Source organism: Ixodes scapularis, unplaced genomic scaffold, assembly GCF_016920785.2.
Source record: "Ixodes scapularis isolate PalLabHiFi unplaced genomic scaffold, ASM1692078v2 PGA_scaffold9__187_contigs__length_104089568, whole genome shotgun sequence".
Classification (NCBI taxonomy): Eukaryota; Metazoa; Arthropoda; class Arachnida; order Ixodida; family Ixodidae; genus Ixodes; species Ixodes scapularis.
The window spans coordinates 28,713,460-28,738,691 of NW_024609884.1; the positions used below are offsets into that span (position 1 = coordinate 28,713,460).

Here is a 25,232-nt window from a genome sequence, read left to right on the forward strand (position 1 = left end):
TTTTATGTAATTACCGTATTTATTTGAATATAAGGCGGTCACGATTATAAGGCGAGGGGGCAGTTGAAGGACCCAAGAAAAAGAAAAAAAATCGTCATATTGCTATACTGAGCTTTGAATATAAGGCGGGGTATGACTTTGAGACCACGGAGTTTGGAAAAAAACCTCGCCTTATATTCGAATAAATACGGTAATAGGTACTTCTTGAACGCGCTTCTTACCAAGCACCGGTGCACTGTGAAGGAGCAACACCCGTGGAGGTCGCTTCCGATGGTGTTGCTTCTCCGCTGTGCACTGGTGCTCGGTAAGAAGCACGCTCAACGGGGCTAATAGTTTACAATAGACAACTTTTTTGCTGGATGAATAAGCTTCATTTTGATTTGAGGTGTTGATGTGCTGTTTAAGCAGTCCACGATAGACAACATTTTTGAGGGATGAATAAACTTATCTCATGCATTTCGCCAATGTTTCATGTCTGGCATACCTGCTTATGATTAGTATGCCTGTGTAGAGGAAATCATAAAATATCTGCTTTGTATGTGTGGCTATCCACATGACAAATCATACTTTTATCTTGCATCATATTTCGATGCATTTCTGTTAATTCAAACTTTTGGTAATTCAAACAAAATTTGTGGCTTCCTGGAGTTTGAATTAATGAGATCCTGCTGTAGAAGGCAGGCTCTGGGGTCACCAAATGTCCCCAGGGTGCTGAGACTTTCTGGCTTCTATTCAACAAGTCCTGGAGATGCACGTCCAGAGCAGCTTCCTACCACAGTCTCCTATTCCTGGTGTGTCACGGAACGCTGGCCAATAGACCAATCTCACCAGCCAGTTTTGTTACGCCGCCAGTGCTGGCATGCATCGGGGGAACTGTAGTCTCTCTGAACGCGCGACAACTCCGCTGCGGGTCGGCACGAGTAGAGCCTGAGACAGCACGAGCTGACCCGTTCACTGTTCTCTGCTTCCTGTGAACTTCAATTACAATGGCGCCATACACGCATGCAACGCTCGGTGAGATTGGTTTATTCACTCCTGCGAAAGGATATATCACAAAAGAAAAGTTGATCTTATATTGGTCTCTGCCAAAAAACATATTTTGGAAAAATTAATAGCATTTGGTATTATGTACTAGCTTCCTAATTGCTTTTGATTAATTCACTTTTTAATTGGTAAATGAAAGGTATGGTTTCAGTTAGAAACTTTCTGGGCACCACTCTAAACCACTACATCAGCCCACATTATAAAAATACAAGTCTTACGCAGCATTTTATGGTTCAAAAAAAAGAAAAAAGGCTGATTTTGGGCGCATTTTTTTTATTTCTATTAGTATTAAGTCATATTAGTATAAAGTTGGGGTCGTATTAGTATGATACAACTCCAAGTTCCCAACACGACATTCAATGACTATGATTGATGAGGTGTGTGTTGTGAGAGAGCAGGGATTCTTTGAATGACTAAGAGTTTGTGGTTCCCGATACTGAGGCTACGTAATTGAACTCGGCCTTCTGCAGCGAAGTTGTACTAGAAGTGGCCAAAGTGCGCACCCACCACTTCGCCTCCCTTCTAGGTGAGAAGGGTGTGGTTCTTGCAGGCAAAATGAAACACTGTACTGCTTGAAGGACATTACAAGAATAAGCGTTGATTCTTGTGTTTACCTCCATTATTCAAAGAATCCATGGCAGCTCACGTTAGTTGCACACTTTGGTCATGAGAGTGCAGGGCCACTGGCATGGAGATGCCTGCGGCCGTATACCCGTTGGGAAACTGAAACTTAAAAACGTGTCCGAATTTAGTGTTTTTTCGGAATGCCATAAAATGCTGCATGTTTCTTTTATCTTTGCAAAGTGGACTAATTTAGTGGTTTTCAATGATGCCCAGAAAGTTTCTCATCGAAATCATGATTTTATATTTACAAACTAAAAAGTTAATTTCAGTCGCCGACGGATTTTTTGGACTTCGCAGGAACAGAAAAAGCGTCAGAATAATAGAGCAGTCCGAAAAATCGGCAGATAAAAAAACTTTCCTTTATTACGTCTACACGGGCTTAAAAAAGCCTTAAATAGTTCCTTGTTTCAGGTCACACCTGTGTGCCTTGTTTCAGGTTACGCCTCCGTTTGTGTTCGGCAACTTTCTGTTAGCTTGAGAATCGCTGTCTTCTTTTCTAGCGTTATGGTTGAGTACTTTCTGCGCTTCCTAGCGACTTTTTGCGGCGGCAGAAGAACAGATGGGGGCAATGACGTCCAAGCCAGAGTAGTCAACGTAGTCCGAAAACACAATTCTCAGAGACCAGATCGAGATGAGAGGCGCAATTCCACAACTGCAATGGCAAATGAACATAGCAAGATGGTAATAACAGTGATGATGATGATGATGCACAGCTAGATAAAAAAAAGCCGTACCGCATCACCGAGCGGTACGCGTCACCGAGCGGTACGCTGCGAAACTAAGCCAATCCATGTGCAGCCAACATAGAATCCAAAATGGCCGCTTCTTGGTGGTGTTTCCCGCTGACCGCTCGAACGATTTTGTCCAAAAAAGTGAACTTTCGGACCTAAGGTGTCCGAAAAATCGGTCATGAATATGCACTATTTTTGTCGGGGTGGTTGCGGTTCCTCCTTTGGGTCCGAAATATTGAACAAGTCTGAATTATCAGCGTCCGAAAAATCGGTCGGAAACTGCACTCAAAATTAATTAGGAACCTAATTATACGAAACAATGTTAATTTTCCTAAATACATGGGCCTTTTGTAGAGACCAATATGACATTAACCTTTTTCCTGTGTGATTTCTGAATTTTGCTTGACCGATTTGGCCAGCATTCCGAGAAACACCCTGTATAAGCACCACTGTAATCTGCCTGTCCTGACATTCATCCATTCTGGAAACTTAGGCAGGCTGCAGCCAAGGCTGGGTTGACATACCTGTAAAGGTGTTTGGGGTTATAGTTGTAAGGATACTTTTATTTATAGGCTGCACAGATTAGTGGGGTACATCTGGGTTCAAGGTAGCATACCCTTTCCTCCCAAACAGATCTGTTTAGCTTTTGTGAACACTACGGCTGAACACTAAGGCTTGTGCTCTATGAGTAGTTACTGCAGAAACCTGCAAACAGATGGAAACTGATTGCAGGGTCGCTTTAACTGTGACTGCACTTTCTCTCTGCAGATCATAGAGGGGGCGGGACACCACGTGTTTGCTGATCGGCCAGACCAGTTCAACGACATGGTGTGCAAGCTCTGCCGAAACACGGACGCTGCCGAGAGGATCATTCGGGCACTCACCGAGAATGAGGACGACGAGAAGGCAGACGAAAAGAACCTCGCGTCGAGCGCAAAGCTGCTTCGAAGCAAAGTGTTCCTGTAGCTTCACACTCTGCCGCCTTATTGCTCCCCCATCCTCATGTCTCTCACCCACATTCTCAGTTTTTCACCTAGCCGTAATGGTGCAACAAATTAGTTGCTTGCAGAGCCTTTCACTTAGTTTTCACGTAGTTTATGTGATCTGGATTTATTCTGTTGTTTTCTTTGTTTTTAGCTGAATTTGACAGGAAAAGTGTTAAAACATCATGGTGGGGTGGTTTAGGCTGCAGGTTCAGCTGGTGATGAGGGTTTTTGTTTGACACTTTTTGAGGTTTTCTAGGTGTTTAGTAGCACTATTTTGAAGTAATTTAAAATGACACTGGACTGTTCACTTCAAGCCAAGTTGGTGTTGTTGAACTGCAAGCAAACATGCTGTCTGAGCCTGCTGGAGAGGGCAGCATTAGATTCTACCTCTAATGGGTGTAGCTTAGTTCCATCTTCACTTCAATGTCTTGCAGTCTATTTTGGAGGGATATGAGCTAAGGGAGCTATAATTTATTTTAAAGTCTGGCAACACCCATTTACCTTGCAGCATGTATGTGCCTATTTTATAACACATGAAACATTGTGGCACTGACTTGTGTTGCCCTTATGTAACCCATTTTATGAGTATGTTATACAGGCACACAAGTGGGTCCACAAGAAGCCATCATTTTATGCACTTCGTTGCAGCAAAGTGGGCACTTTATGGGCTAGAATACCGGCACGTGGTTAGTGCGGGCGGATCACGTGAACAAAGCAAACGCTGCACTACAAATGTACCCGGGTCGAGTCCGCTGCTTGTGATATGTTGTGGCATTAGCAGTCTGGTGCCGCTGCGTCTTATTTAATAAACATATTTTCAGCGTTCATTGTTTGTCTCTTTAAGCCGGTGTTGACGGCAGAAAACCGTCTGTTGTTTGCTTGTTTGTGCCTGCTATGGGAGGTCTGGTCTTGTCAATGATTACCAGGGTCGCACACTGTCATCCCCGCGAACGCGGCGCTGATAGCAGATATTCAACAATTGCGCCGTTGACACCTAATCTTGATTAAAAGGCCACACAAATGGGCTCTAGCTAGGTTTACCCAACTGCTTCGGTCATATCGCCTCGTGACTGCAAAATAACACCCAGTAAAGAAAACAAAAAAGCGCGGCTTTTAAACCGAAACTGGAACTTTGAACCCCGGAGTCGGAGGCAAGCGCCAAGGGTGTAAACATCACGAGACATCCTTAGCGTCAGTTCGTATTCGAACACTTGTGGCGTAATCGTTGTTGCGGAATGTTCAAGGAAGCCGATTCTTTCCAATGCTGCCGGATTATAGCACGAGGCAACCCAGAGATAACACGTTGACCTTCACTTTGTAGCACGCCTGTTTCCCGCTTCCACTTTCCCTCGGAGAGCGCGCGCGCTCTTGTTTCGTTTATGGCGTCCTTTTCGAGCCGTCGTTCCGTCGTCTGCTTCAGTCTGCCAAAGCGAGACGTTCAAGTCGACGCCTGCGCCTGGTGAGTACCGTCTGCGCAGTCTCAGCTGATGCGTGTTCCGTTCACGCGGTTGCCTCCCAATTAGATTTTATTTTTTTTAATTGGTATTTTGTTTTATTAATTTCTCGGAGAGTGATCAATGTTGTTGCCATCCGGTCGATATCGGACGCTGCTCTAACGACTCTAACGGCGCTACGAGCTCTTGGAGTGTAGCGAATTTAAATAGCGGCAGTTTTATAAAGCGAGCTGGGCGGCCTTGAATTCGATCCGTCGACGACTTCCGGAATTGGAGTGCTTCAAACTTTGATGACAGCTCTTCGCGTTTGTATTGTGTTTGATTTGTTGTGTAGACGTATGTGTTCGACACTCGCTGTCAGCTCTATGGAACGGGCGCTGCTTTCTCGGTGATTGCTCGACGTAGGGTTTCATGACGCATCGCGCGCGAATCTCAGCTGCGTAGGCAGGCCGGGCAGCCGGTGTTTTCGCATAGTCCTGAATTTAAGTAGTTCCTGGGGACTTACCAGCTGTTTATTTCGTTTTATGTTGGCAGTATTTTAGACGCCTTTATCCTGTACATTTAGCGCGACACATTTCGTCCGTACAAAACATCTGTAGTTATCGTTTTTTTTGTTTTTTTTTTTGCCTTTGTATGTGTGCGTTTCTAACTGATATTATAAGCGAGACTTAGGGATCTTCCAGCACCCAAGCAAACGTGTTGGCTGTAGTGATCCTAGAACACTGCTGGCCATGCCGGGTCTGACCCCCCGCACCGCACGCGGCCCAGCTGTTGCTGTTTTTTTTTTTTTTTTTTTTTTTTAAATGTTTTGCAACCTTTGAGATTTATTGGAGCACCATGCACTTTTGATAAGGATACAACGTCTGTAGTGTTTCAATCGATCCCAGTTTCCTGAAAGTTGGAGAGGGTCTCTATGAACTCTGATAGTGTTAGGGGGTCGTACTAAAGGCGTACAAAACCCATTTTACAAGCTCCTCCCACGAAGGTCTACACCCTTTCCACCTTAGCAGAGCTAACGCTGGAGAGGAGGCGAGTGGACTTGCCCAACAGGTGTTGATGTTGCCTCCTCTGTCACGTCCTCTCCAGCGTTCGCTCTGCTAAAGGGGAAAGGGTGGAGGCCTTCGTGCAAGGAGCTTGTCCTGCTTTTCTTAACCTGAAACAATATGGTGTGCAAACGTTACCTGATGTGCATAGCAAGGAAACAGCACAACCGCACAAAGATCCGATGCCACCTTCCAATTTCTTTTTTTTAAAGTTAGGTAATTTACACAAAAAGGGAAAACAACACGCTACTTCTAGTTGCACCGAATTTTCACGTGAAGTCTACATAGCCCAAGAAGTTTTTATTAGTTTAACAAATAACGAATAATGTTTTATTGCCACATGACTTGCGATTCTGGTTTCACCGACGTTCAAGGTTCGTGCCTCTTTAAGCAGACTGTAAGAAATTCAGCACCAAACCCTGTCCCTGGTGTCCTTTGGTGGCGATTTTTATCACGTGTTTTTGAAGCTACTTCCACGGCTTCGTGTTTTGACCGCCAGGCGCTGTGAATATCTGATTCGCTTTGGAAGGCTAGAGAGTGTACCTGCCGCTACCGCTTTCTGTTCTAGCCGCCTGGTGCCGTCGATTTCGCTGGAGTCCCCAAGACTTGGGGACAATTTTTCTTGGCAGTCGAGTCAAAGCTATGGGTGCCCGTGCGCTCGCTCGCATTGAGCACCGATCCCAGCTGTGCTCGCGCAGTCTTCACTTCTTCGGAAATGCCAGAAAAAATTGTCCCCGAGGGTAGTTTCTTCAGCATAGCGAACTTCCATAATCGTCCAATCTCCCAAGGTCCTAGTAGTTCCTGTAACTTGTTAGCTAACCGGATGCAGCGAATAAAAACACCAGTTTCACAATTTGTCCCCCCCCCCAAAAAAAAAAAAAATAAATAATACAAATAAACCGATAATTTGAAATATATTCGACATCCCAAAACTGAAAAAAAAAAAAAAAAAAAAAAAAAAAAAACAACGGCAAATTGTTAGGCGATTGTATTGCATACGTGAAGCATTCTAACATCACAAACGTTTAGCGATACTCTGAGTTTCCAGACGCCTAACTTTCACGGCACTTTTCATCAAATAGTTCAACGTGTGTCATGTGTACACTTCGTGTTGTATCTATTCTCCGTGTCACTAGTTGTGTGCAGTGCAGCCGAAGAGAGAAAGGGCAAGCACTGGGAAGGCGGGAGGGAGAGGAGGGCGAGGGGCGAAAAGGAGAGCCCTAGGAACGTTAGAGAGGAGGTTCCTCTCCTCCCCAGCCTTCCCTGGCGTTGCCTTGGCTTGTATTGCACGCAACTAGTGACACGGGTGCTGTCGCTAATCGGGCTGATAAACCTGCCGATCTTCCAGGGCCTTCCATGTATACTATCGAGCTCCTCACCCTTAGTGCACACGGATGGTCGAGCTCCTCCTCGCCCACCCCTCTGGTCACATGCCCTCTCCGTTATCCAATCAGTGTCGAGCACCGCACTCCTCCTCTCCCACCCGTCAACCAATTAGTGTCGAGCCTCGCGGCCACGCTTTTATCCAGGCTTCACTTTTATCTGGGCTTCACGAAATGCCGAACACCTAGCCGAAGAGCGTTTCAAGTTAAAGGGGCAACGGTAAAAGCCCCCCCTAACTCGGGTAGTTGTAACGATGAACGGTCATCAGCTCAATTTTTTTGGTATTTAAGAAGACTATTTTCGGTTTTGCGACTCTTGAAAGAAGAGTTTTTTTATACCCCTGCGGCCCTTGGGCAGGGTGATGCACCTACGCCATAGAAAGATGTTTAAACATCATCTCTACCGTAAATACCGATGCGCGTTGGCCATGATTTGAGATTCGTAACTGCATCGGCGTCCGATCAGGACAATCCACCGTCTGCGTCACGTCTAATCTGAACAGTAAAAAATTCCTCCACCGTCGTAAAAAAAAAAAAAAAAAAAAAAAAAGAAGAACAAATAGATTTCAATTTTTTTGCGGAATGTTACTAATTTTCCCCTTTATGCGTCGGATTAATATATCTGTGGGTGCGTCTCCGATTAACTTTGTTATTTCATCAAGACGTGCACGCTTCAAACGTCACAAAAACATAGTTTCTTCCTTCGACAACTAAATATTGTAGGAACTACTTCGGCGTAGCGCACGGATAATGTGCAAAACTCTTGACGTGACAACGAGTATAGACCCCTTTCGAGATACTGCCCTCTGTCGGCAGATGTGGGATCCCTGCGCAATGACGGACTAAAACCACAACGTGACGGCACGCTTTATGCGTTTGGTTGAATTAGAAGGCCAAAAAAACACCCCACAGAAAAAGGAGGAGGGCGTTGCACTTTCGAAGCTGTTTGATTGGATCGTCGGCTCCTAGCGTTTACCGCGCTCCGACGTTCGCTATCTGATGGAATGACTTGCACGTTCCACGATGGCAGTTGTTCCGCCTTTGTGCAGGGGTTCCAAAAACCTTCTGATAATCGGCACGTAACTTTCGAAAGTGGTCTATATCGCGGGCGCCGAGGTGGCCGTATTTCATAGGGTAATATAAATTTTCGAAAAATATTAATAAAATAACAGCAAGAAAAGCATTTGTATTTTGCTAAGACGCTGAAAGGGCGCGAGCTGGCACTTTGGTGTTGTTTATTTAAACATTTTGTTTAGTTCTTTCATACGCTTGTTACCGCTCGTGGACAGATCATGCTGACACACGCTTGTAAGCGACCTTGACTTGTGCATAATCAAATACTGCAGCTCACTTTACACTCTCCCTGGCTGAGAGCAACACGCCTATAGATAGAAAGCCGCAGTGCTGAATTTTCTACCTCACCTGCTGAGGGTTAACGCGGGTCACGTACTGGGACCCACGTTCTGAACGCCAGTTCCAGGTCAACACTGACATTGCATGCCCTCGTGTGCAATATATACGCCCGCGCTGACCCTCAGTGGGCGACGTAGAAAGTGTTTTCCTGAGTTTGTTGAGCCTTTGACCTGCAGCGAACGGGTGTGTTTTATTTTTTCGTTCCCGTGCCAGGATTACGCAAGTGACCGCGCGTTCGAGTGTTTTTGTTTTCCGCCCCGAGTATACGCGCATTTTATTTTCCCCGAGAAAGTGCGTCATGGTTCTTTGTGTTCATCGGATACATCGTATCTATCCTCGTATCGCCGCAGCCGACTGATTGAGAGGCCCAGAAAGCGTTCCTATCGCATTCCCTTCAACGTTGGACGGAGGCGTAACGGCTGTATTTGGATCCAGTGGCGTCATTAATTCTTCGCTCAAGTTTGTGGTTTGCCTTTCTTCGCATTCGTGCTCGCTGTGTCTATTTTAGATAAACATGTACACGAGCCGTCGCATCTGTGGCCAGCCTTGGTATTTATTCCGTGTACACTTGGCCGGACATCAAGGCGGCGCCGATATCTGATCGGCACTGCCGGTTGCGATAGGAATCGGTTTTTGTACTGCTTTTGTGTAATCAGTGTAGGGTTTATCGAAGTCACACTGGGCTGACTAAGCTGCTCCCTTAAACAGCGGTACAACGGGGTGTCATATTTTAGGCAGATTACGTTCGCTCTCTGGTCAAACTATCATGCACTACCCGACACCGAGAGTCGCCCCGAGGCGAAAACAATAAATAAATAAAAAAAAAATCAAGTTAAATTTTTTTTTTTTTTTTTTTTTTTTTTTTTTACGTGCCATATCAACGAAGGGCATTTGTCACGCCCCAGCGAAGGACTGAGGATTAATTTTGACCGCCCGGGCAGTGGGACGTGCACCCCAAAATCTCGGTTGCACTGCGCCTTCATCAATTGCAGGCACCTCGGCCGGGATTCGGACCCGCCAACTGGGGATCCTTAGGCTGGCGCTTTGCCTCCGAACCACCAAAGTCGCAAAAGAAAAGCAGCTACTAAGAGAAGCTGCGTCTATGATCTGAATCGGTAGAAGTTCATGTACTTTTCACTTTGACTCTGCTGGGGATTTTGCTAATAGCATCCTGGTTTCATTGTCTTCAGACAAGCTGCAGAGTGACTAGCGATTTAAAGTCGCCTGCCATCGAGAGATCCTGGTGCAAACTAAGCTTGCGTAAATTTCTGAAGCAGCGAGGTGGCCGAGGAATGTCCCTTTTGGATATCGTTTCTCTTCATATATTTCAGTGATCTGTGGAGCGGGCATGCCCAAACCATTGGGCCAGGAGTTCTCGTTCCCTGTCTAGTCTTCCAGCTATCGAATCACCTTGTCCATCTTCGACCCTTCAAAGTCGCACGCTTTGTGCCTCCCCGTGACCAGCCTTGTGAGGCGGGAGAGCTCGATCTTACATCGCCAAGGACTGTGGCGGAAATGTTCGGAGTGACGCGTCATCGGTGCCCCATTGGCTACCTGTACCGTCGTGTAGTGCCTCGACGAGGGCACCCTATCCCCGTCAAGCAACGACTGTGCGGTCATCCGTCGCCGAAACAATCGACTTGCGCGTTCTCTGTTCTTGGCGTCTGTTACGCTTGCTTGCTTGCTTGGGCATCGATAAAGTACGTCGATGTTTCAACCGCAATGGACCTTTTCCACGAAGAGTTCCGAGAGGAACCCCATAGAGTTCTGCGCTTTCCTCAAAGAGCGGCGAGAGCTCGAATTATGCTCGGTGGACGGAAGCGAAATCGGCAGACGCTCCGTGAGGAGATGCGGTATACCTTTCCTGTCTCAATCGAGTCTCGCGTGGGGTCATTTTTCTTCAAACGAGTCCTCCATTACTAAATGCAACGCATCCCTAAAAAAAAAAAAAAAAAGAAGTGTTTTTGTGATTTTTGTTTTATATTGCCAATGAAATACGGAGTATAAAACCCAGATGAACAAAAATCGTAGAACGCTACAATTTTAGGTATAGTTAAAGGTATTCTCGGCTGCTCTGCGCCACATTCATTTAATTAAAATATCGCTTTTTATTTGGCAAATTAATCAAGGAACGTGGGAAAAAGCAGTCCCGTTTATGCGCTCTCCGACAGGCAAATTATGATAGACAACCAAAGCCAAACATCAAATTGACATGTGCGTTCTTCACTGCAACAGTGTATATATTATATGTCCTGGTTCTTTCTTACAATATATGTTTCATATGGGTTATATGGTTTGTATTAATGGGAACATTATTATTAGTATATTTTTTTGATAGGAACGTTTGTCCTTTTTGATTGTGGACAATTTTAGGGAACCCTTTTGCAGGTCCGCAGCAGGACAGAGACCCGGTAGTATTGCCAAAGGACGTAGTTCGTTCTCGCATGCCTCGCTTCGATCGCAAAGTTGCCATTCTGATCGCAGAGAAAGTGCAAAGAGGCCGGAAAGTAATGTCAAATTATTGACTAGAGTCATTTCACCCTAATTTCACCTAATTAAAAATTAGAGTGATGGGAAAACCGATTGCCGGCATCATAGACGTAGACTACAGGGGGACATTGGGGCTCGTGCCCCCCCTGGTGAGATCCAGAAAAAGCAGAGCCCCCCCCCCCCCCCCCCCCCCCCCGGCCATGATCCTTACCGAGACGCTGTTTACGTGCCATGTAACGAGCTTCTAGTAGTGGCATGTAAAAAAAATAACGCACACAGCGACGGACACATGAACACATACATACGCTGTAAAATGTACCCCCTAAAATAAACTACTGATAATTGCCGGTGTAAAAAAAAATTGCGCGGAAAAGCAACCTCCCCCTTCCCCCCCAAAGAACTCCCCCCCCCCCCCCCAAAGAACTCCCCCCCCCCCTCGGGGAGAATGGAAAGTCTCGCTAGCTGGCCTTAAGTTTGGACTTGTTGCCGCGGAGCTAGTCGGTGCCGCAAGCCTCAGATTACAAGGACTCAGCCGTACACATCGATCTATCTATTCACCCGACTTCACCGAGCGTAGTTTGTGCACCAGCCGCTTGGTGCCGTCTTTATGTGGAAAAGGCATATTGTTTCATACAAACGTCTACTGCTTTGAAGGGTGTGATCTCCACGGATTATGTTTCTGTCCCACCGAATCAACAGATTTCCCAACCAGTTTGGTAATTCAGTGTCACCGCCAGGACCAGGCGGATTCTTTCAGTCGCGCACCAGTCACCTAGCTGTGTTTGGAGATTTGTGTTTGTCCTTTGTCCCCCCTTCAGAGATTATTATTATTGTTAGTCTTGTCCAGCTTGCTTCACCTTTGCATTAATTGCATTGACATCATAACCTTAAAATGCAGGCCGTTTACCCTTGTTGGTGTTCGACTGGTGACAGCTGTTTAAACCCGTTTACTCCACTGACGGTCTAACTCCTGGTTAGCTCAGTTGGTAGATCGCTCCACTGGAAACGGAGAGGTGTCTGGTTCGATACCAGGACCAGGCAGATTCTTTTAGACTTAGTCGCGCACCAGTCACGCTGTGCTTGGAGATTTGTGTTTGTCCTTTGTCCCCCTTGTTCCCCTTCTCCGGGGATTATTATCGTTAGTCAACCCTCCGCTGCTCCGGATTCAATGTTGCCGATCTGGTGGGAGACTCCGCCGGTTTCGGCTGAATCTAACAAATGTCTGGTAACGTAGTATATATGCAGTGAACGAAGAGGGAGGAGTGTGATTCGAATTTATTTCGTTTACGTTAGGGGAAGGAAAAGGGAAAGAGAGCTCTAAAAAAAGTGGACCAGGAGTGAGGATCGAACCCGCAACCTTAGCCCATCCGGGGCGACGCCTTAACCGATTAGTCCATCCCGGCCACTGGATTAGACTTTTGGCCAGCTCTCTGTGTACTGTTAGTTTCGAATTTGCTTAACTGCATAGACTACAGCCGTTCCGGATTTAAGGCCCATCCTAGTTCCGAGTTACGGCAGTGACGTAGCTTGTCATTTCAGCTTGCAAATCGGGTCTTACCCGCACCTCGGTATCTGAAAATGCTTCCCGAGTTGTTATAGTGGAGAAGAAATGTTTTTTTCTTGCGTGCCCTTCTATCTTTTGATTAAAGGTTTCCTGTGGGCACTGTCAAAAGCCGAAAAATAATGCATTGAAGAACAAATAGTCACGGGCAGGCTGCGCGCCCTTATTTTTAAATGGTTAATTCGGGGAAATGTCGGGTTTTCCGCGGTAAAATTCTAGCGGTAAGTAAAAACGAAAATCAATGCCACCGGCAAAAAAACAAAACAAAACAAAACAACAAAAAAAACAACAACAACAACAAAAAAACAACAACAATAACAATAACAACAACAACAACAACAACAACAACAACAAATGCAACCCTTCTTCTTGGGAGTCTGCGGGTTGGCTTTGGCAAGCGTCTGGTGTAGCCTCAAGGTCGCCGCTGCGCGTGCGCACTGCCGCCGCTCAAGTCATTCGCCTGCAAAGGCGGTCAAGGTGTCTCCGTCGCTTGGTCCCGATTGAATATGTCGCCGCGATTGCACAGCTGCTGCCTCGGATTGCACTCGGAAGAGCGCTGTTTGGAAGGCTCGCTGCACCGCTTTGCACTCTAAGAAAAGCTCGGGCGTCTACTTTCCCGCGCAACAATCGGAGAGCCAATCACCGCAACTTTCGGAGGCAGCTCAGCGAATGACGATTCCGAAACATATGTTTAGACCAAAAACGCAGTCTGACTTGTGACATTAAGCAATGCAAAACGTCACACTTGCATTGCTTAAGGCTGCGGTCCCACGGCAGCCATCTTGAACAAGGCGTTAGTTCAACGAATAGATGGCGACACGCAGCCGTGGGGTGACCGACATATTGGTTCACGGTGGGATGGCTCGAGCATTTGAAGCACCGTGACTCGAAGCACAAAAAAGTGCTACGTATGATATAAAATGTCTAAAAAAAATTAGGCAATATAAATTTTTTTTTCTGCATATTACCAATGATAAGCACTACATCTGTAGCTAATTTCATTGCCCTAGCGCATGTCATTAAAAACATATTTGCGCTAAAAGATTACGATTTTAGGGCAATGTTTGGAGAGATGAACAGAACAAAGTAGTGCAAATACCTAAAAAGTATATCGTTACATTCTGCTCCGACATCATCTTAACAAAACTGCCCTATTGAAACCGTGTTATTTTTAATAGACTCTTTATGAAACATGAACCAGCGGAGCAAGTGAGGGTCCGCGCCATCATATTAGCAACGCTACAAATGCGCATGAGCAGTATAAACCAATACATACATAATATCAAATGAAAGAGGATTGCATTGCCTTTTGAACGACATCAATCCCACAAAACAGTATTCAAAAGAAGATGAGTAATGACCTGCCAAAAAGTACCTAAACTGTCACATTCAGTGGAACCGTGGCCTCAATGTCACAACTCAGACTGCATTTTTTTGGTCTAAACATATGTTTCGGCATCGTCATTCGCTGAGCTGCCTCCGTAAGTTGCGGTGATTGACTCTCCGAGTGTTGTGCGGGAAAGTAGACGCACGGGCTTTTTTTTAGATTATGGAAAAGTGGGGGTTGTATCGAATGGCCGGTCGACCATAGATCCCTCTTTCTTTCTTGTGTTTGTTTGTTTCCCTGATAATCTCTTCGTGTTGATGACATATTTTTTTTTTCTTCTTAGTTTTCGGCAGTCACCATTCCTCTGGCTGTCGTCTGTTTCTCTCTCTCTCTCTCTCTCTCATTCGCTCTTTTTTACATCGTGCATAACCAGCATTCTGCAAGTTTCCCAATTGATCAGGCACCTTCTACCACAGCCATCATCACACCGGGTCGCTCAAACTCACGCGGAGAGGAAGTCGTCTGCTTCCTGCGCAGGAGTTGTGGTGACGTCAGAAGGACGCCGAGCTCTGATTGGCTTTGATTGAAAGGATAGCGAGTAGACCTTAATGCTTGATGCCTCGAGGTCTACCCACTATTTTTTTTAATCAGCCAATAAGAGCTCAGCGTTCCCGACATCATCGCAACTCCTGGGCAAGAAGCAGACGAACTTGCGCTCCACATTCAAGTATGCAGATGAGATGCCATGGTTCTGCCGCATGCCCGCCTGTGCTGCTACCCTGTCAAATGTGAGATGTGTAGAGCGGCGCACGCAATGAATTGGGAGGCGCTCGTGGCTGCTCAAGAAATATGACTAGTGAATTTGATCTTGCTCACCTGACCCGCGGAAGAGGTAAACGACGTGCTCATTGAGCTTCGCGAAAGGTGCACTGATCATCTGCCGTGGTGAGGGTCTCTGCTGCTGCTGGGACCTCAACTGTGACCGTTGAGGTTGCAGCAGCAGACGGTGCAGTAACCTTATCGGTTCTTAGTGCATTTGAATTTGAAACTATTTAGGTTCATCGAACGAATGGTTCAGAAGTATAGGTATTCCGAAGAGTGCGGGAGCGCGGCCCCACAGGAAAGCAATGCTGTCTCCATAGGCGTCGGTTAAATTTTTAACCCAACTCGATATTGTTAGGTTTTGATGAAGGGAAATGAGGGAGCGAACGCTGCGGGTAAATGGTCCGTTAGCTCATTGCCCAGAATAAAGGTCGGGAGACAAAGATGGTCGGTAACAAGCGTGACGGGGGATCAGTTGGGATAGAACAATAACAGAGAAGCGAGGTATGAGGAAAACGATCGGCCCCGGAGGGCACGCGGTTTTCCTCGAGTGCTGCCGACGGCCTTCGGCACCTTCGGGGGGTTGAGACATTGGCAATCAGCGTGCGGTCCAAGCAGCTGTCTGCAGCTCACGAGTGCGCGTAAGGTCACGCAGGTGCGCGGGCGATCGCGCGTGTTTGCACGCGAACACTACAACGAAAAAAAAAATAGAAGGGGAATGGTAGCAACGTGGCAGGGAACTAGAAAGACATGCACATTACAATCTTTGTAAACATCTTTCATGTAGATATAAAGTGCCAATTTGCTGGTAAATGGAAAGTTCCCTATAATGCGACTAAGGTGTTAAGATTGCTACTTACGCTTAGCGCTTTTCACTTTGCTCGGTTTTTGCATTCCCTTCCTGGTTCCTGTTTGGGAGGAAAGGGGACTAAGGGAGAGTTCTGCTTGCAGGAGATCGAGGTTTTGTGCTTGGGCGACTTCCAAGAGCGTCCCACGCAAAGCTTAGTCCTACGTTTTGGGTCTCACCATGACCTGTGATATGATTGCTGCGCCAAACTGTGCCAAAGTGCTTGCCGTGTTACATGCTGTTGCACTTAAAAAAAGAAAAAAAAGAAAAGGCAATAAAATTGCGCCAACATTGCGGCAAAACATAATTTCACTTTATGAATACTGAAAACACGATAGTTCAGGCCTCGTACACGGTCGGAACGTTATGACAGGCTTGTGCAAATACACCATTTGCAAAGTTCCCGAAATTCCGCGCGCGAAGTCCTGTTTCTTGCCCCCACGTGACACTGAAGAGAGCGAGCAAGAAGGCGGCGCAGTTGCTTGCCTGCCCTCCCCCGCTCGCCTCCAAGGTTGTCTCTGCCGTCTGCTACAACCGCGGTTGTACCTTGAGTTCCTGGCATTCCTTTCGACGCTACGGACGGAGCTGCACGTTTTGGAAAATATATATTTTCGGAACTTTCGATTATCGATTCAAATGACGTACTACTCGGTTTAATCTCTATATCAAATACGGGCACTACTTGGAAGTCTCGCAATATTTGTAATAAATAATAATTGGGTTGTGTGTGTGTTTATACAGCCTAGAACTTGGTCTGCCTCACAGGGGCGACGAGTCTCCCAGCTGTAGATGATAAATTTAGCCAGTGCGGTACAGCCGCTAGCCTGGGGTCTTTAACGTGCATCACGCAGTAGTGATACACGACCGCACGCCGGTACGATGCTCATCCAGATCGAAACGGGCAGGGGTGGGGCTCGAACCCAGGATCCCTGGGTTCTGCAGCGCGAGCTTTCGCTCCACGTGCTCCGAGCTGGTGTGCGCTAGACCACTCGGCCACCGATCCCCCTTTATTTGTAATATTTGTGGTGTGTTCTGGCGATCGTTGAGTGCGCTCCTCACCGCGCATTGGTGCACTGCAGTGAAGCGACAACCGCAAAAGAAGCAGCGCGCTGTTGCGTGTCGTGCTTCGCCGCAGCCGACCCGTGTGCTAAGGAAAAAGCGACCCCCTAGAGCAGAACGTTTTACACAGAGGCGTTGGTTATATTAAAAACAAAAAGAAACTTGGCGAGTGCTCATGTAGCAACTCTACCTTGCAGTAAAAATTTCAGAGTAAAACTGCGACGAGTATACAAGCTGTTTGATTTTAATTCGCTTTTTTTTTTCCCAAGGGGGTGAGAGTTAAACGAGTGCCGTCTTCACTATGTATTTACCAGGTTCGGCAGACATTAGATGAGGGGATTATCGCCATGGTAAGTTCACTAATTAACTAAAACTTGTTAATTAACTTTTCGATGATTGATTTTAGGGGTCATGTTGGAATTGCAATTTTTGCGTTTTTTTTTTTCCCGATCTAAAATTGCGCGTAAAAAGAGCGCATCAAGCCGTGCCACCAATGACGCTTTTTTTTTTTTATATTCAAGTAAAAAATATGTTAAAGCCATGGTCCTGGGAGGAGCACTCAGCTGTATGCTAACGCCGTGGCTAATCTTTTTCCGGAGATATAAAATTTCGAACTTGAGGCGTGGAGATTGCCAAGGTTTCGCCATGGTAAATTTGCACGGCCGTCAATTTCGGACCGAGCATGCACGTAGCAATAATTTTATTTCTGCTTTTTTTATTAAAGGTTTACGACTTGTACGCAGGATATTAAAATTTACGATGACATATTTTTATGCAAAAAAGTTTTGAAACACGTCAAATGAACACGTTTTAGTGACACATTCACAAGTTATTTACCAACGAGCTACGTACATAAAACGACGCAAAATACATGAAAATGATCATCTTTAAATGCATTTTACGAATATATAAGAAACATATGTTTAGCCATTAATGTAGTTTTGTTGTTAATGCAGAAATCCAACTCATTTCTCTAAATGTGGCAAAATTGCACGCTAACATTAAAAAAAAACCCACTAATTTTTATGTTTTTAAACTTCTTAACTGTTTGCAGTGACTTGAACTAACCTGCGATGGCAAAACATTGAGTAGCGTATTTATTTATTTATTTATTTGACGTTTCTGGTGCTCAACAACAGCGTGCGGGCCTATGAAAGGGTCCGCCATTTGTCAGATAACATATCGCATTGATGCAGAATGTTTGTTGGAGAAACAATACAAAGTCACTGCAAATAATAATAATAATAAAAAAGATTGGACATAAGGTAGTCGAAGTATGTTAAAAATCGTGCGATAAACGTAAAAAAAAAAATTCACACACCGTAGTCGATAAAACAGTACTCGCAACTACATATGGTCGGGTATAAACTGTTGAGACACAAATGAGGGAAGAAAATTTCACAGTCTTTCTACATAACAGTTCTGGCTAATAAAAAAAAAATGAATTTGAAAAGTTTGTGCAAAAATCGAATGGTGAAAGTTTCCCGAAAAAATGTATCTACCTCAGGCTTGTTGATCACAGCCGACGTATTAAACGTATACTGGATACTTTCCGGTGGTCTTATGCCTTTCGACTCTGAGCGACCGAATACACAATGATAGCGAAGAGTCCTGTTAGGTACAGCAATGGAAACAGAAGAGGTCAGTTTCGGACAATTGACGAAACCCTGGAGACATTTGTGCAAAAAGGAGAAATCCCTTGCCATATGCCTCGTTTCGGAGAGGCAATGCAGGTATAACAGTTTCAATAATTGCTCATGACCGAAATAAATCCGCCTATTAAAATAACGATCGTAAAGCAGTCGAACAAACTTCTTTTGTATATTTTCAATTTCAACGTTGTTTGTCTTATTCAACGAATTCTAGAGAAATTTTAATTTAGGCAAGATGAACGTTCGATAAAGATGCAAGAAGCAAGAATAACTCTTAAACTGCCGAGTCATTGTGGTGATCGCGCCCAATGTGCGGTAACGTGGATTGCTGAAATATGTCACGTGCTGGAAAAATTTTAATTCATGAAAAATTTAAATACAATCTTTGAAAAAAAAAAAAAAAAAAGAAAAAAGAAAACAAACTTTTACTCAAATCGAGGTAGCCTGTCTTCGCTATTCGGGCTTTGCCGCACGACGTCTGCTCCAAGGAGACATTTTTTCCAACCGACAAAGGCTGTGCAGCGGTGGTGCGCTCTATCGTAGGCTATAGAAAGTCAGGCTGTCCCTAGCTTTGTTAGTTTTTTTTTTATTTTTATTTCTGTCTTCTTGCGTTGCCTTCTAACACCTTCCTAGCAACATTCCACGTGTCGGGCGAAAACACGAATACTTGGGATCCGAAAATCGAATCGAATTGTTCGGGCAATCACTATTTGATTCGAATTCGAAACTTAAATACTTCCACCCCCGTTCTGTTTTTGTTCCTCCATATCCTATGGTTTCACCAACCACGTTTTTTTTTTCACCACTGCGGCGGCTTTCAAATGGCCATCTTCCAAGGCTTCCTTTCGACGGGTTGCACTTGTAGACCGCAGTCAAGCAGGCTCAGCGCTAATCGATTCGCGGATATTCGGGTGGGTTTTATTTTTAGTATGTTTTACAACAACAGCAACAACAGAAAGAAGAAAAAAAAAAAAGTAATGCGCAGACGTACATACACTTTGGTGGATATACACACGTGTGATGATATTTTTCTATCGATATAATGTAAGCAGTCTGTCGGACGAACTGTTCGAGGAATACATGCTTCCCTTTGCAGGCGTGCTGGCGTAGGCCCGCGTGCGTGTTCAGTGTATTGATAGCACGATCGATTTCGCAACCAGCAAACTTCAGACGAGGAATCCGCAGAAACATTTTCGTGTTTAATATACGCTATTTTCTCTTTTGCATCCGAGTTGACATGAAACAGGAGGAGGCGCGGTATGACGTCCGTTCGCCTTTGTTTCCTCATGGTTCGTTCGTGCGAGGATGAAACAAGACGGTAAAAGGAAATGCTGATTCCCGGGTTGCTAGTATTTACACGCTGCAACCTTGACAACCGGAAAAAGAAAAAAAAAAAAAGAAAAAGGGACGAGCAATTGACGACAGCGGTGTTGTAAGAGTCGAGTCAGAGGCGCCGATAGCGCGAACGAGCTTAGCAAGACGTACTTTTCACCCTGGGAGACTCGAGTGTTTAATACACGAAAAGGAGGCGCAGAAATAGTAGGGCAACATTTGCGAAACACCGGAGCACCGCTGCCCGCGGTTTGATATACTAAAAGGAGGCGCAGAAATAGTAGGACGAGATTTGCGAAACACCGGAGCACCGCTGCCCGTGGATAACTTATCGCAACGCCTGTACAACGTTGTAGTCGGCGGCGGACACCCCCGCTCGCCTCCCACCCCCGCTGCAACGGTCAGTGCACGCTCCTTTTACCGCTTTCGCGGACTCCTCTTCATCTACACTTTGTTTTTTTTTCGCTGTTCTCTCTCGTGGGCGTGTGGTTTATTTTACCGTTTTCTTCCAAGCCTGTGTAACTAACTATACTTGGCGTCGACATTTTTTTTTTTTTTTTTGTGCTGGGTGTTTTTAGATAAGATCGACCAAAGGGTGGCTGGTCGACATTTTTAAATCAACTGACGTTTTTATATGACATTGTCTAGTGTCTGGTGTAAACGAATTCACACTCAGTTTTAACCAGAAAAAAAAAATTGGGGACAGGAAAAATTTCAAGGAATGAAGAGGTGGACAGTTGCATTAACGCGCACTGATGGAGGGGGCATGTTTGAAAGTGAATAACTAAAAGCATAAAGATAGAAGAATTCTAATACCTTTTAAAAAGAAACTATGAGAACTGCTTGCTTGTAATATAAAGAAATATTATTTTTTTAAATTTTATTTATTTTTCTAAAAATTGCCAAACATGCCTTCTCGAACGACAAATGGCAACATTTGGAGGCCTGTATCTCATGAAATAATTTAATCATTATCATATAGATCGCAGGTAGTATTCTACTTATATATCGCTATTATTTAAAAAAATAAATAAGTTATCTCAGTGATACGATAGTCGGGATATGTTTAGTCAAACATGGAAAAAAAAAATCAAACAACAAAAATTCTGATGGAAAAAAAAAATGATTAGCTCGATTTTTTTTAATTTGGGTACCATGTCATACTCTTTTTCGGCATTCATTTTTATTAAAAACATGTTGAATTATTTTGTTGAGAAAGAAGACGTAACTCCCCAACGTAAGGTCCTTTTTCAAAGCCTACACTTAGCAGTACCCTATGCGAGAGGTGACTCTAAGTTCCAGTTTCAGGAAACTAACACACATCTTTGATATATTTTTATTCAGATGAAGTCACTGACAACTAGAGCAATCGGCCGCACAGTAAAAGTGAGCAGAAACTATATACAGCATTTTACGTACAGCGTACTATGAGGTAACATATTAGAGACTAGTGATTCGAGAAAAGATGATGCAGTGTGAAGTTTTACTTTCCGGTATAGTTTATATTTAAAATAAAAGAAACCACTTTACTCTCACACACAAAAATAAAGATAGAATACTAAAATTGGTTAGGTTATTTATGTATTTCCGGGGACAAACTATTTTTGGTGAGCGGTGCCACCGCACCGGACTAAGAGCTTCGATACTCTCGGAGTACGAATGGATCGTGGCAAGCCGAGGTATTTTATCCGGCGCGAGGATAACGTTTCGTCATTCTCATATAGTGATCAGATAAAGATTATAAGCTATAACCGAGTAAAATAGTAGGTTAAATACCTCGCGAAGAAAACTGAAAAATAAGATAACCCTGCATTCAAAATGAGCAGTCCTTGAGGCATCAAATTCGGCACTTTAGACTAAGACTTTCCTCGATGTACCCATTTATTAATGTTTCTTCTAACCATATCCGACTGACCGTGCTACATATATGTCACAGGTTCCTTCTGTTGATGACTTGCACAGCCGCCACGCCTGTCAAGACTGAATGTCAGGAAAGGCGCGCACCGTCAGCCACTCTTCTTTTTTTTTTGTTGACGATATTGATCAAGCTCATTTTCGTCCAGGTACGCAAGATGCGCCCAGTTTCTCAAATAGAACGCTCACCATTGTCCTGGCCATCTGAATTGCCTTTATTGAACGTTCTCTCAGGTTGTTCAGCGTGGCAGCTGGTGCTTCACGAGTCCGCCAACTCTGCCGCATGCATTTTCCCATGTCCAGATGCAGAAAATAACCACTGGGCTTGTGGGCAATCATTCTGTGCAAACTGGTGAAGCTGGTAGCGATTATTAAAATAACTGACGGCCCCGTCACTTACGTACGTAACGTGCGAGTATACCGCAACGTTGTCTTCAACCCACTCTTTCACTTTTTCTAGAGCCAAGCACGTGAGAGCGACGTCGTCACACAGGTATACTCACTGATGATAGCAACGCGCTGTTTGTAGATTTTGTTGTCGTCACTACACATGTAAATATAGTAACTTTTTTTTTCTTCAGTGGTATGCTTTAACTTTGTCAGTAGCACGATATGGTTCAGTTTTCAGCAAAGTCAAAATGAAAGACGATGCTCCCGCGTTGCATGCAGCTGCTTTTCATCGTAGATCGCTTTATCTTGCGTTTGTCGGATATGGTTGTGAAATATCCAAGTTTAAACCGTTACTTGAACGACTTTTAGGAAAGTCTCAGAATCCAATGTCTTTTTTTTTTACAAGGACTTTTATGTTGTAAGCACAATCTCTTCATCCTCTGGGATATGAAGTTTTTCGAGTGTAAGAGGCTGACTGGCCTTTAGGGCAGTGATCACAGCCTCCTTAAAGACACAGACTGGTTAGTGGGTCGCACGGAAATGTTGAGTTCATTTCACCAGTGTTAAATGTTAAGCCTGTAACGTTCTCTACAGCGGCAATCCAAAGGTAATAATTGGCGCAGCCCACACAAACGCGCACTTCCTGGTGTGGAATATATTTGACCCATCTAGGGCGCAAGAAATAAAGTTTCGTTAGCCCAACGCCGGAATCAGGATGCTTGTCTTTGTGTTACATGAAAGGCCTCTCGGATTGAGCGTGTCAGGAAGCGCTTTGGCACGAACATTTTCTCCCCGTCGAGCATGAAACATCGATCACGTCCTTCTGGTTGGGACTTTGGCGCGAACATTGTAGCTCGTCTTTCGTGAAGTACTCTAGGGCAGCAGACAGGTTCTTAGGGCTCACCTTGCACTCGTGTAAGGATCCGGCTCATACCACGCGCCATGCTTTTTCTTACCTAAAACGTAAACACTGTCACCATGTTAACCTTTCCTAGGTTAACATGACGACAGTGTTTACGCTCTATTGTATTTTGGTGGGGCCCGAGTATTTAAGGGTGCTGCTCACTGTCGGTGTGCCTCTTTGTGCCCGATGTTATCGCCCGTGACGCCAGCGAGTGGGATGGCGACCGGCACGACTGCTTTGTAAACAAGCATCGGCGGCCATATTTTGCTGGTTGAAGCGTACCCCCCCATCCTTGACAGCGAGCGGGGAAATGCGAAAAAAGATTGTATCGGCCGTTTTGCCAGAACTAGCGACGAGTGTCGCCGGCTACTTCCGTCAACTATTGCGCCATAATTGTGCTCATCGCGAGGAAATCATTGTTGCTAGCCACAGAACACTATCACGCAGAAAGGGAATGCTTGAATATGTTTTTATTCTAGATATAAGTCAGGGATGTATATAAGAAAGAGAGAGAGATGGAGATAGATTGTAAGAGAAAGGAGCATATACACTTTAAAAAAAGCCCGTGCGTCAACTTTCCCGCACAACACTCACAGAGCCAATCACCGCAACTTACGGAGGCGGCTCAGCGAATGACGATGCCGAAACATATGTTTAGACCAAAAAGCGCAGTCTGAGTTGTGACATTAAGCAATGCAAGCACGACGTTTTGCACTGCTTAATGCCACAACTCAGACTGCGTTTTAGAGCGCAGCTCTTAGGGGCCCGTTTCCGGCTTGAGCGGCGTCGGCGTCGCCGTCGGCGTCGGCGTAACCGCGCGGTGCATCATGGGAAATGTCCCATAATGCACCGCGCGAGCCCCCCACCGGGGTCACGTGACCTCGTGGGGGGGCACGTGACCCCCCCCGAGGTCACGTGACCCCGGTGCATCATGGGAAATGTCCCATAATGCACCGCGCGAGCCCCCCACCGGGGTCACGTGACCTCGTGGGGGGCACGTGACCCCCCCCCCCCCGAGGTCACGTGACCCCCCGAAGTCACGTGACTCCCCTGAGGTCACGTGACGCCCGCCGATGTCGCGTGACCCCCCAATGACGTCATCGTCACTGATGACGTCACCGGCATCCACATCGTCATCGTCATCATCACTGATGACGTCACCGGCATCCACATCGTCATCGTCATCATCACTGATGACGTCACCGGCATCCACATCGTCATCGTCATCATCACTGATGACGTCACCGGCATCCGCATCGTCATCGTCATCATCACTGATGACGTTACCGACATCCGCATCGTCATCATCACTGATGACGTCATCAGTGACGTCACTGATGTCGTCACCGGCATCCACATCGTCATCGTCACTGATGACGTCACCGGCATCCGCATCGTCATCGTCATCATCACTGATGACGTCACCGGCATCCGCATCGTCATCGTCATCATCACTGATGACGTTACCGACATCCGCATCGTCATCATCACTGATGACGTCATCAGCGACGTCACTGATCACGTCACCGACATTCGCATCGTCATCGTCATCATCACTGGTGAAGTCATCAGTGACGTCACTAACGACGTCATCGGTACCCGCATCGTCATCGTCACTGATGACGTCATCAGTGACGTCAGTGATGACATCATCGGCATTGGGGGTCACGTGACCCCCCAAGGTCACGTGACCCCCCCTGGTTAGTTTAACCCCCCCCCAGTGCCCTTCCCTCCTCCTCCTCAAGAGCTGCGCTCTAATTCGGCGTTACAGGGAGTTGTAAGCAGCTTTCACTTTTTTTTGTCTAAACATATAGGTTTCGGCATCGTCATTCGCTGAGCTGCCTCCGTAAGTTGCGGTGATTGGCTCTCCGAGTGTTGTGCGGGAAAGTACACGCACGGGCGTTTTTTAGTGTGCAGTAGTTTCTCCTCAATTTTAGTGTGCGAACGATTTCTATAGTTATCTATGGCCTCATCTAAATAAAAATCTATAAAAGATGTGTGTCAATTTCATGAAACTGGAACTCAGAGTCACTTCTTGTATAGGGCACTGCTAAGTGTAGGTTTTGAAAAAGGACCCTCTTTGGGGAGTTGTTTCTTCTTTCTCAAGAAAATAATGCAACATGTTTTTAATAGAAATGAATGCCGAAATAGAGTGTAACAAGGTACCCAAAGTAAAAAAAAATAATCGAAGGTGGTGTTTTGTTTCTATTTGCGTCAGAAATTTTGTTGTTTGATTTTTTTCCCATGTTTGCCTAAA

At 45.4% G+C, this 25,232-nt stretch overlaps 2 protein-coding genes across 3 annotated transcripts in view; both read left to right on the forward strand.

Annotated features, from left to right (window-relative positions):
• The window catches only part of LOC8030832 ((Lyso)-N-acylphosphatidylethanolamine lipase), a 28,808-nt gene extending 24,596 nt beyond the window's left edge, over positions 1 to 4,212 (forward strand). For both annotated transcript variants that reach the window (XM_029980095.4, XM_029980096.4), the window contains exon 7: positions 3,168 to 4,212. In XM_029980095.4, coding sequence (XP_029835955.2) covers positions 3,168 to 3,365 — 198 coding nt within the window. In that variant the 3' untranslated portion in view covers positions 3,366 to 4,212. The remainder of the gene's footprint in view (positions 1 to 3,167) is intronic.
• Positions 4,213 to 4,555: 343 nt separating this feature from the next.
• Positions 4,556 to 25,232, forward strand: part of LOC8039825 ((Lyso)-N-acylphosphatidylethanolamine lipase) — a 52,159-nt gene continuing 31,482 nt past the window's right edge. Inside the window, exon 1 of the mRNA XM_040501153.2 lies at positions 4,556 to 4,844. The gene's annotated coding sequence lies outside the window, so the exon portion shown is untranslated. The remainder of the gene's footprint in view (positions 4,845 to 25,232) is intronic.